The 12,719-nt window shown below is 38.6% G+C and overlaps 1 protein-coding gene and 1 long non-coding RNA gene across 2 annotated transcripts in view; one reads left to right on the top strand and one right to left on the bottom strand.

Moving 5' to 3' along the window:
* LOC127504122 (uncharacterized) overlaps positions 1-12,719 on the bottom strand; it is a 1,137,365-nt gene that overhangs the window by 614,485 nt on the left and 510,161 nt on the right. The window lies entirely within an intron of this gene.
* The window catches only part of gabrb4 (gamma-aminobutyric acid type A receptor subunit beta4), a 74,700-nt gene that overhangs the window by 29,580 nt on the left and 32,401 nt on the right, over positions 1-12,719 (top strand). Inside the window, exons 3-4 of the mRNA XM_051878530.1 lie at positions 541-608; positions 11,013-11,233. Coding sequence (XP_051734490.1) covers positions 541-608; positions 11,013-11,233 — 289 coding nt within the window. The remainder of the gene's footprint in view (positions 1-540; positions 609-11,012; positions 11,234-12,719) is intronic.

Genomic DNA, 12,719 nt, shown 5'->3' with positions numbered 1-12,719 from the left:
AATTGGAGCTTGTGTAACACAGGCGTTCTCACTTGCAAATTCCACCAATGTTTACAAGGTTGTTTTTCTCATAAATGTCTCACACAGCACACCCACAGTCTGTTCACTGACCGTCTGATGCATATTTTCTTTTTTTTTCTTTTCTTTTTTTTTGGGGGGGATCTGGCAAGCTGTATTTTGATTGGTGAGCTTTATAGAACTTCCCGAAGTAAAGGCACAGGATTAGGTCTGTCTGGAAACAAAGATTCTTTGTGTTTACCAGTGTCCGGGTTGATCCAATGAGTAGAAAATGAAATAATCAGTGGATTTACTAAAGTTTGCCATGTTTAAAGATTTGTTGAAAGCATTTAGCAGCAAGTAAAATAGATATCCACAAGCTGAAGTGTATGTCTGTGAAAAAGTCTCCACTTTTACGTTAAGATTTTTGGTTTTTGTTCCCCAAACAGGCATCGTAGATAAACCTCTGATGATGTTATAGTACAGTGATGTTGTAATTAACTGAACTTTTTTTTTTTCTCTCTCTCTCTGTCTTTTCTGTAGGTCCTCCGGTCATCGTGGGAATGAGTATAAATATTGCCAGTATTGACTCCATTTCAGAAGTCAACATGGTTAGTAACACTAATTTGGCATTACTTCTATTATTACTGTTAAAGGATTAGTTCACTTCAGAATTAAAATTTCCTGATAATTTACTCACCCCCATGTCATCCAAGATGTTTATGTATTTTTTTCTTCAGTCGAAAAGAAATTAAGGTTTTTGAGGAAAACATTGTAGGTTTTTTCTCCATATACTGGATTTCAGTGGGGACCAACAGGTTGAAGGTCTGAATGTCAGTTTCAGTGCAGCTTCAAAGAGCTCTACACGATCCCAGATGAGGAATAAGAGTCTTATCTAACGAAACGATCGGTCATTTTCTAAAAATAAATAAAAATGTATATACTTTTTAACCACAAATGCTCATCTTGCTCTAGCTCTGCAATGCGCCACATATTACGTAATCACGTTGGAAAGGTCAGGCATGACGTAGGCGAAAGGACCGAGCAAGTGTTTACCAAGTGAATGTGCAAAGATTAAGTCAAATGATTGTGTTGGATGATTTTGAAGTTGGAGGAGAAAATGAGATGGAGTTTTTCGCTCTACCGCGGTACTTCCACCTATGTCACATGTGACCGTTCCAACGTGATTACGTAATGCGTGGCGTATTGCAGAGCAGTGCAAGATGAGCATTTGTGGTTAAAAAGTATATACATTTTTATTTATTTATATATTTTTTTTTTTTTTTTTAGAAAATAACTGATCGATTCGCTAGATAAGACCCTTATTCCTCGTCTGGGGTCGTGTAGAGCTCTTTGAAGCTGCACTGAAACTGATATTTGGACCTTCAACCCGTTGAACCCCAGTGAAGTCCACTATATGGAGAAAAATCCTGGAATGTTTTCCTCAAAAACCTTAATTTCTTTGTGACTGAAGAAAGAAAGACATAAACATATTGGATGACATGGGGGTGAGTAAATTATCAGGAAATTGTAATTCTCAAGTGAACTAATCCTTTAATGTTGCTGATTGTTGTTATATATACAGTACACTAATGTAATGTCTTTACTTTGTGCTTTACTCTTCAGTCACAATAATGCTTTGAATTATCTTCATTTCTTAGGAAATGTATATTAGGAAAAGCATCCAAATGAAGATAATTGAAAGCATTATTGTGGCTGATGAAAAACAAAAACATGTTGCTTTGTTTCTTGCATTGTCCTGTTATTATACAGTATATTTCTAGTATATATAGTATATATTTCTTTTAATAATTAACATGTTTGACATCCTAAGTTTGCCTATTATGAATAATTTAGCAGTGGTTTTTTAGAAACATACTGTGTTTAAAGGCCGTTATATTGAGTCTTCATGGTGTTCAGTACGGAAATGATCAGTATGCATGATTATGTATAACTGCGGTCATGACCAATTATGTAGCACCAGTAGACCTTTTGGCTTTGGACCATCACCTCAAGTTAAACACCACCCTGGAGCCCTTAAAAAGCAGTTTACTTAAAGAGCAGTCGTCTAAATTTCTGCTGACAACTCCCTATACATACTTACTGTGGAGACCCCATGCAGACTTACTGCATTCATCATTTCTTCATGCAGAGTCAGGGACTTTGGTTTTATTAGTGCCTCGGCTTCAATGACTGCGGCCTGAATCCATAAAGTACCCCAGAGAAGAAGTGCTGCACCTGGATCGGTTTTCCTCGGGTTACTGTTGGATAATAATGGTTTGACAGCAGGAAATATGATCCTAGATTAGATTTCGTATTGAGAAACTTGAGAATACAACTAGAAAAAAAACTGCTTGCTTGGTCTTAATAACAGCTTCTTGGTGCTAAGCAGAGCTTGAGTCCTTCCCGCTTCCCCCCGCAGATCTCTTTTTACATTGTATTTTTGAGTCCGAACCATGGTACGATTTAACTTTGGTAACCATACTACACTGAAAAACGACATTTATCATCAAAAAATCTTTCGGTTTAAACCTGTTTTGTTCAGTTTGGGTTAAAGCAAATAACTCCCCATAGAAAAAATTAAAAGAAACATTTTTGTTTAAATAGTATTTTTCATTGAAACCATAGATGTGTAGAACACATACTGGTTAGCGTCACTGGCTACAGAATTTATTTATTTATTTATTTATGGCAGTGTCTTAAAATTGAGGCATTTAAATTTCTTGTGTTTTTACACTGCTGAACTGTCTCATTTTCAACCTTTGGGCTGGTCAGCTCTGGCTTGAGGGCCACTGTCCTACAGAGTTTAGCTCCAATACTAATCAAACACACATGCCTGTAATTTTCAAGTAAATCTGAAGGTTTTGGTGTGTTTGATTGGTGTTGGAGTTTTATTTGTCCTTTTGGATTTACCGCCAAAACGTCTCAGGTTACGTATGTAACCCTGGTTCCCTGAATAGGGAACGAGATGCTGCGTCATACGCGTTCCTAATGCGTATGACGCAGCATCGACAGTTCCCATGAAAGGGAACGTCTTAGGTTATGTATGTAACCCTGGTTCCCTGAATAGGGAACGAGACGCTGCGTCATACGCGTTCCCAATGCGTATGACGCAGCGTCGACAGTTCCCATGAAAGGGAACTTTATACAGTCTGCTACTGATGCGAAAAATGCAAGATAGCAGCAAAAAATCAGAGACAAAGTAATGATAAATTCACTATGTAGTAAGTGTTAGGAAAGTAAATTATACACCATACATAGCAGTTTTCTTTCATAATGTAGCAATTATTAGCAACTCTACGAGTGGACTAGTGTGCAGTTCGCGACCCTCTGTGTAAATTAGATGGCTGAACTTATGGCACTTCTAGGGACTTCAGTTCCCAGGGGCCCCTGAGGCATGCCGTGTCCTCATCATCAGAGAGGGCCCATCTACAGTCATCACAGGCAGCAGTCTTCACCTCACTAAAATAAACCCAGTCTAGCAGAAGACACTGTGCTCAGAATACATTAGCTCCTTGTTTTATAAGAAACAATTTCACACATTTTTTTTTTTTTTTTTTTTTTTTACAGAAAAAGTAGTAACTAAACGTTTCTTTCAAAGAGGTTCTTTGAAGAATATTAAGCTAGTTCATTTTACTGCTCTGACATTTCTCACTGTCCAGTTTTGCCTCTGAGAAAACGGTTGATGACACATTCAAAAGGGATTTGAAAATTGGCTACTGGTTAAACATATGCTTCATTTAAGTGTTCCTAGGAAGTCCCTAGAAGTCGCAGTTATGCTGTGATGTGTGCTTGAGTGATTTTGGCCATATATATTGTTTTTTTTTTTTTTTACTTCAGGCAGTTCCTTTTTAGTGCAAGTACATTAAAAGAAAAAGATGCCCTCTGATGATGTCATGAAAATGCCGATTAGCTGATGACACTACAAGAACATGTGGCATAGGGCAAATACACGTCATTACTTTTACAAATAATTAAAACAGAATTTCAAAAATATTTTGATACTTATATTTGGTAACACCTTAGATTAGAGAACACATATTCACTATTAACTAGGACTTTTACCTCAATGAACTCTTAATTACTCCTTATTGGTAATTAGTAAGGTGGTTGTTGTAGTGGTTATGTTTAGGGGTAGGGTTAAGGGATCAAGAATATGGTCATGCAGAACAAGGCATTAATATGTGCTTTATAAATACTAATAAACAGCCAATATGTTAGTAATATGCATGCTAATAAGCAACTAGTTAATAGTGAATAGTGTTCCCTAATCTAAAGTCTTACCGAATATTTTTTTCTATTAATCTATTAGTCTGCATTTACATTTCTGCATATCTATTTTGATATGCCATATTTTGGTCCCGTGCTATGGTTATCGCTATGTTAATCATTGCAATTTCGAGAGTGAATTGCACATTCATATGTGGATGTCACTTCCAAAATGTTACATAGCGTATAATTGGTCGTCGGTCCTCTAAGCAGCAAAACGAAACTTTTATTCAATAGATTATAATAACTAAAAATCTGCCACTCATCTCAGTACATTGTGATCTCACAATGTCTCTCATTTTCAACCTTTGGGCTGGTCAGCTCTGGCTTGAGGGCCACTGTCCTACAGAGTTTAGCTCCAATACTAATCAAACACACATGCCTGTAATTTTCAAGTAAATCTGAAGGTTTTGGTGTGTTTGATTGGGGTTGGAGTTTTATTTGTCCTTTTGGATTTACCGCCAAAACGTCTCAGGTTACGTATGTAACCCTGGTTCCCTGAATAGGGAACGAGATGCTGCGTCATACGCGTTCCTAATGCGTATGACGCAGCATCGACAGTTCCCATGAAAGGGAACGTCTTAGGTTATGTATGTAACCCTGGTTCCCTGAATAGGGAACGAGACGCTGCGTCATACGCGTTCCCAATGCGTATGACGCAGCGTCGACAGTTCCCATGAAAGGGAACTTTATACAGTCTGCTACTAATGCGAAAAATGCAAGATAGCAGCAAAAAATCAGAGACAAAGTAATGATAAATTCACTATGTAGTAAGTGTTAGGAAAGTAAATTATACACCATACATAGCAGTTTTCTTTCATAATGTAGCAATTATTAGCAACTCTACGAGTGGACTAGTGTGCAGTTCGCGACCCTCTGTGTAAATTAGATGGCTGAACTTATGGCACTTCTAGGGACTTCAGTTCCCAGGGGCCCCTGAGGCATGCCGTGTCCTCATCATCAGAGAGGGCCCATCTACAGTCATCACAGGCAGCAGTCTTCACCTCACTAAAATAAACCCAGTCTAGCAGAAGACACTGTGCTCAGAATACATTAGCTCCTTGTTTTATAAGAAACAATTTCACACATTTTTTTTTTTTTTTTTTTTTTTACAGAAAAAGTAGTAACTAAACGTTTCTTTCAAAGAGGTTCTTTGAAGAATATTAAGCTAGTTCATTTTACTGCTCTGACATTTCTCACTGTCCAGTTTTGCCTCTGAGAAAACGGTTGATGACACATTCAAAAGGGATTTGAAAATTGGCTACTGGTTAAACATATGCTTCATTTAAGTGTTCCTAGGAAGTCCCTAGAAGTCGCAGTTATGCTGTGATGTGTGCTTGAGTGATTTTGGCCATATATATTGTTTTTTTTTTTTTTTACTTCAGGCAGTTCCTTTTTAGTGCAAGTACATTAAAAGAAAAAGATGCCCTCTGATGATGTCATGAAAATGCCGATTAGCTGATGACACTACAAGAACATGTGGCATAGGGCAAATACACGTCATTACTTTTACAAATAATTAAAACAGAATTTCAAAAATATTTTGATACTTATATTTGGTAACACCTTAGATTAGAGAACACATATTCACTATTAACTAGGACTTTTACCTCAATGAACTCTTAATTACTCCTTATTGGTAATTAGTAAGGTGGTTGTTGTAGTGGTTATGTTTAGGGGTAGGGTTAAGGGATCAAGAATATGGTCATGCAGAACAAGGCATTAATATGTGCTTTATAAATACTAATAAACAGCCAATATGTTAGTAATATGCATGCTAATAAGCAACTAGTTAATAGTGAATAGTGTTCCCTAATCTAAAGTCTTACCGAATATTTTTTTCTATTAATCTATTAGTCTGCATTTACATTTCTGCATATCTATTTTGATATGCCATATTTTGGTCCCGTGCTATGGTTATCGCTATGTTAATCATTGCAATTTCGAGAGTGAATTGCACATTCATATGTGGATGTCACTTCCAAAATGTTACATAGCGTATAATTGGTCGTCGGTCCTCTAAGCAGCAAAACGAAACTTTTATTCAATAGATTATAATAACTAAAAATCTGCCACTCATCTCAGTACATTGTGATCTCACAAAGTTCTATTATAGTCAACAAAGCTGTCTACACTGCACATTGAATCTCTTACTTACATTGTGTCTACATTTGTTTATTAATGAGTGGATTTGCGAGTGTGCAGAATTTGCGAACACTGGACAAAAACTCTGACTTTTTGAGCGGTGAATGGATTCTAACTTAAGAGCCATTGCATTTGAGCGATCAACCAATATGTCTGTGATTGGCTACATTGCTCATCACTGCAAAGACACGTTGCTATTCTACAAATAGTACAAACAACGGTACAGTACATAAAATGTCCGTAAGACACTAACAGTTTACAGGCAGTAGACAATTAGGGTCACAGTTACAATAACTTAAGACCTTTCCCCTGACTCTGAAAAACACCAGAAAAAGAAAGAAAGAAAAAAAAAAATGGTCAGGGTCCCTAATCACCTGTGTGAACATGATATAGCCCTGCTGCAGGGAGGCATGAGGCCTGCAAATATGGCCAGGGCAATGCAATGTATGTAATATAAGATGCCTAAGACAGTGCTACAGGGAGACAGGAAGGTCAGCTTACCATCCTTGCAGTGCCAAACCATGTGTAACCATATGTCCCCCTAGATGTGTTCGAGAACTGCAAGTGCCTTGGTGGAAGAGTGAGGTAAAATCTCACAGCAATAACTGGCAAATCTGGTGCAGACAATGAAGATGAGATGCACAGGAATAATAATCACAGACTCATTATTCCATTTCTGTTCATCAAATGTCGGTGACATTTGTTCAGATTATGTCTTAGTTGTTAAATCTTTTTATGTTCATACAAATATTTACACATAAAAAGAAATTTGCTGGAAAAAACAGTTGAAAGTGTGAGGATGTTTCTTTTTTTCTGCTGAGTATATTTTCAGGCTCTATTTGCTACCTTGTTTGTGGAAAGTTTATTTTATTTAACAGAGCTATTAGAAAAAAGAATCATAAAAAGAGAGATATCAGAGACAAAAAGCAAGAGAGATGGTGGAGAGAGACACAGAGATCTGATGCTATGTTTTCTTCCAACTGCAGTCCCTCCATGTGGGGCCGCTGGAGAATATCCATCTTTTTTCCAGGCAGAAGATTTTTTATTTTAATTTGTTCGAAGTATTCACTTAAGTATGAGGTTGTTGTCCTTTACTTTTTCCATATTCATGTAACGAGTAACTGATTACTGACAAAGAAAAAATGTAGGGTGGGGGACTTGGTTCTATGAATTGATTGTTGATTGGATTTTGAGATGTGGCCGTTGCTCTAAAAAGTGGAGGCAGATGAAAACAAGCTTGCAGGGAAAAGCCGACCAAACGAGTGGAGAAGTCCTGCATACTATATGTAAACAGAGAGAAGTTCCCTTAAAAGGGCAACAAGACACTGTGTCTTGGTATTTACAGTATGGGGAATGCCATCAGCATGACCGGTGTCTGAGGCACGTGTAAACAAGCAGCACTAATCATTGGGAGATGGCAGTCCATGACGTCACATGCGGAGCGCCAATGAGTATAAAAGTTACATGTCATCAACTCTTCTGTCTGAGGGAGATGTGCAGGCCCGAGGTACAGTATGGCAATGAGACACAACATCTTGTCCCCCTTCTCAGGGGACCAAGGTTATAGTCGTAACCCAAGACATTTCCTTTCGAAGTGAAACTTCGACTCTGTGTCTTGGTATTGACACTATGGGGAAGCAATATCCACTACGCCATGCTGATGGAATGCCTGCCTCAATAGGCTGTGAATATGCTCAAACATATTGGGCATGACATAAATTGACTACGGGTTACCCAGCCGGAGTCAGAAGAATGTTAAACCCATTGGCGCATCCCATGTGACTCATATAGTGGCGCTATAAGCCAATACTCCCCGATACTAGGAAAGATCCCCAAGCTTCTGTGTTCTACAACAAGGGAAGTCCTGGCTGTTACACCTTCCCCCTATCTTGCAGGACAGGCCTCAGCCTTATACGGCCCCAAGAGCAGAGCTCTAAGGGAAAAAAATCCCCCACATAGCCTCAGCTAAGTTAGGCATATCTCACCCGTATTTGACAAGGCTCTTAGGGAACAGCCTACTGCAAGGGAGCTTCTACTCCATTTTAACAACCCTAGAGTGATTAGGAGAGAATAGTTCATACCCTAACTTGAGTAAAAGCCTGGAGGCATTTCTCCAGGACTTACTATAGTTAATGGCTAAACTATAGTATTCTACAATGATAAGGAGGGATGCTATCTGTGATCCACCTCAACTCCTCAAATCAGTTTGTAACACTGACCATCCCCATAGAAGCACCCCACCAAAGGGGAGCATATATCCCTTCTTCAAGACTCAACAACAGTTGGGAAGGGAGGTAAACAAAGCAGAGGGACTCTTGCTCACCCTGTTCCACCCTAAGGGGTACTTGAGCAGCCTGCCAAAGGAAGCATGCAAGGTGCTAAAAACCTTTGTAATTAACACCTGCCTTCGGTATTGCCACTCATCCAAGGGGGGGTGAATGCATCCTTACCCTTTACTCAGGAATGGGAGGCAAACGAGAGTAGGACATAATGCAGTTTTCCCAATAACTCTCATCACCCAGGCTCTAAACCCCAAGGAAACCACGGGGGAGCCTAGGCCCTACTTAAAGACCCCAGTTTAACTGGGGGAGAGCAGCCAACCATACCCTGCCTTGAGTCAAAGCACTCTACCTAAGACTCTACGCTTCATCTTTTTCTTTTGGCACTAGACCATAGGCAAACTTCCTCTAATTATTAGCATTGTCGAACCAGGGGCTATAGTAGAGCACCCACCAAATCACCCATCCAAAGGGGGGAGCATACATCCCTACTTCAAAACCCAACACTAGTTGGGGAGGGAGGTAAACGAAGTAAAGGGAATCTATACTGCCCTACATAACTCCATTCACCCTGCATAACCTTCAGCCCTCACCACCCTTTGGCAGCACTTCTGAGTGAAAATGGGTGAATTCCATGGTTTGCAGAGCATATGCCTTGCCATGAGCCGCAAGGTGGTAAGCAGAGAAGGTGGACTTATTTGATAACATCTGCTTCTACTCACCTGTGACCCCACAATTAAGGCTGCCACGCTGCTTCAGCAGACACGGGCCCGAACCATGAGGTGTAAACATCTGACTTTCATCCCACAAGAAAAAAAAGTCAAGCGAGAGGGGAGATCCCTCACCGCGGCTCATCAAGAGTAAGTGCATTCATTCAAAGGAAAAAGTCCCGTCAGGCTCCTCCCTATGCTCCGCCTACAATACCCACAATTGCCACCTTGGCGACCACAGGATCCAAACCACAAGGTAACTCTAATCGCTCAAGAGAGAGTCAAGTATGGGTGGAGCAAACACATCACAATGAATGCATTCAGCTCCCTCGAGAGTCAAATGCTAGATTCTTCTCTCTCAAGGATTGCAGGTGACTCAGATGCTTTTATACTTACGGGTGCTCCGCATGTAAAGTCATCGACTGCCAATGATTAATGGTGTTTGTTTACACGTGCCTCAGACACCGGTCACGCTGATGGCATTCCTCATAGCGTCAATACCAAGACGCAGCGTCAAAGTTCCACAAAGGGAACTTTACATGTGCCTTTTAGTATGTAAACACATCAAAATAAGCAATGAAAACCACAATGTATGTAAAAATTCTGAAAATAGAATTGGTTTAATTACTTGTATACTCTCTATACTGTAGAAATCTCCAGGGTGTGATAGTTTTATAAAACATACATACTTTTCATAGTATGTTCATTTTAAATTAATATTTAATATTTAATTAATAATTAAATTTAATAATGGGCCCTTTTGCTTGAAAAAGTAATGGGAAACCAATTTGTATCATATTTATTGAAAGTGCCTTGCAGTATTTGAAAAGGGCTTTGACATTATTTATTTATTTATTTGACTCTTGGTACATTAATTAAATAAGAAGTAGGCCTACATCTGTTTAGCAATTCTCAGTCTGACCAATTCAATAAGCATCAGTCGAATCAACAATAAACACATTATTTTCTTGTAATATACACAATATAACATATTGCTGTATGTTTTCATGTCAAACAGTCTCTTCAAAGACAGAAGTTCAGACACTAATTTTAACTTGTATATGGTTATTATGTTTATTTGTTTATTATTATTTGTCAGTCATCAACTGGACAAAATATATGAAATTGGCTTATTATATATTTTATTGCTTCTATTACAGTTTGTAAACAGGGGCTTTACATATTTGCTGACCATTTCCTTAAATCATCCAGCACAATTAAATGTAGGCTTATTACAGTAGACTAGTTTCTGTGCAGAATGCTGTATCATTAAAGATGCCAATCCAGTTTTCAGTTAGTGTTGAAGCAGCGATGAGTCATATCAGTGGATCTAAGAGTGTTCTCCTTAGCCAATCGTATTTGCCCTACATCCGAAAGTCACTGCTCAAATTGACCTAATCTCATCAAAGCAACGTTGGTACACATCTTAATCCATTTTATAATGTTTGCATTACCTTCTCATTCAATAGAAATGTTGCAGACGAAAATCTTGACTACATTTAAAGGATATTTTCTTTAAAAAGGAAAATAATAATAATAATAATAATAATAATAAATACTTTGATTACACCTTAATTCTCAATCTCAAACTCTTTTTCCGTGCTCTTTGCAGGACTACACCATCACCATGTATTTCCAACAGAGCTGGAGGGACAAACGGTTGGCCTACGCTGAGATGGCTTTGAATCTCACTTTGGACAACCGTGTGGCTGATCAGTTATGGCTCCCAGATACCTACTTCCTGAATGACAAGAAGTCTTTCCTGCATGGTGTGACGGTGAAGAACCGAATGATTCGGCTCCACCCAGATGGCACTGTTCTTTATGGATTGAGGTAAATGTAACTGCCACTGTATCACTTCTACCTAAATGTGTGTTGTGCTGTATAATGTCCTGTTTCCCAATAACACTGCAAATCACAGTCTTAAATTCCACATGAAATTGTCTTGTGGTGAACATTAATCTGTGACATAATACTGCTGCGAATTCTGTGACAACTCTCAGTTCACAGAGACTTTAAGATGATTGTAATGAACAGGTTTCATTCACTCAGTCCAAGCTCAATAATTGCCTGATTCACAATTATTTAGCCTGAACTTTGCAGCCATTTTGTGTGATATCATTCTTGAATTTATTGTTGATATCAGTATCAAAGTTCTTAGTTTAACTTTAATTATAGGTAAAACTTCATGTCGCACTTGCTATGACAGTTAGGAGGCAAGGTTCGCTATGAGAAAGCTTCTATTTGGGGTGTGTGAAATATATCTGTTAATGGTTCACAGCACTGACAGACCTTGTTGAAAATGAAGGCGCTAATGATATTGGTTTGAAAGTGTGATCACATGAAGAAGCTTTGCCTTTTTTGAGTTACAGCACCGCTTTAAACTTCGTTATTGATGGTTCTTTTCCTTTTGGCCAAAGTTCTACAGTAAGGTGGTCCCTTACTCTCAGAAAACATATAGCAAATTAGTCACGACTGTTTCCTGAAACCGTAACATGGTCGCACCTCTGTCATTTGAATCACGTTAGTTCAACAATAGGAATGATGGTAATTCCGATCCCGTGGAAAAATACAAGATATTCTTCATTGATTTAACCAATGAAAAATCGATTGCAGCTTTCAAACACGATTATCTTCACCTTTTTATAGTTTATTTGAGGCCGTTTCTATTGTGTTATTTTAATGAAAAATGCAAAGTAATGCACAAGCACTAATCTTTCAGCTCACAGGCGGATTTCCTTCACTCTCGCACCAACTGGACGCGCGCTCAAACTCTCTTCTTGCTCTTTCTCTAGAATGGTCTTCTTATTGTAAGTGCTTATTGTAAATAGATATTTATTGAATTATTTTATTTAGTGAGCCGCTACTGATCATGAGATATCAGTGAGAGCGCGACTTGCGACAACACTCATGTAAAGTGCTTTTGTTTGGTTGGTAACATAGCCGTAATTTGCAGTAATTTCCACTTTTTTGAAACATTTTGCTGCACGGATAGCCAAATAAAACACCCAGTTGATGTTAATTTGTGTTAAATAAGAAGCGATCTGGCACTGGAATGTGTTGTTTTTTAAATCATGCCGCTGTTATCAGTGGAGAAACGTTCTCGCGGCTCGTGCGCAGTCTTCACACAGAGGAGCGCATCAATCTATCGCTAATGGTGTTGCGGCAACTCTCTGTTGTTTCCAGTGAAATCATTAACAAAATGCATCCCTGCTCTTGGCTCTTTATATACAATCATTAATGAACATATTTGGCCTAATTGAGGAAAAAAAACTAATCAAGGGCAGATTAGAACCACTGATGATTAGAACCCAGAATG

This window comes from Ctenopharyngodon idella, chromosome 21 (genome assembly GCF_019924925.1).
Source record: "Ctenopharyngodon idella isolate HZGC_01 chromosome 21, HZGC01, whole genome shotgun sequence".
Classification (NCBI taxonomy): Eukaryota; Metazoa; Chordata; class Actinopteri; order Cypriniformes; family Xenocyprididae; genus Ctenopharyngodon; species Ctenopharyngodon idella.
The sequence above is the reverse complement of the archived record's forward strand: the minus strand, read 5'-3'. Positions and strand labels throughout refer to the sequence as shown.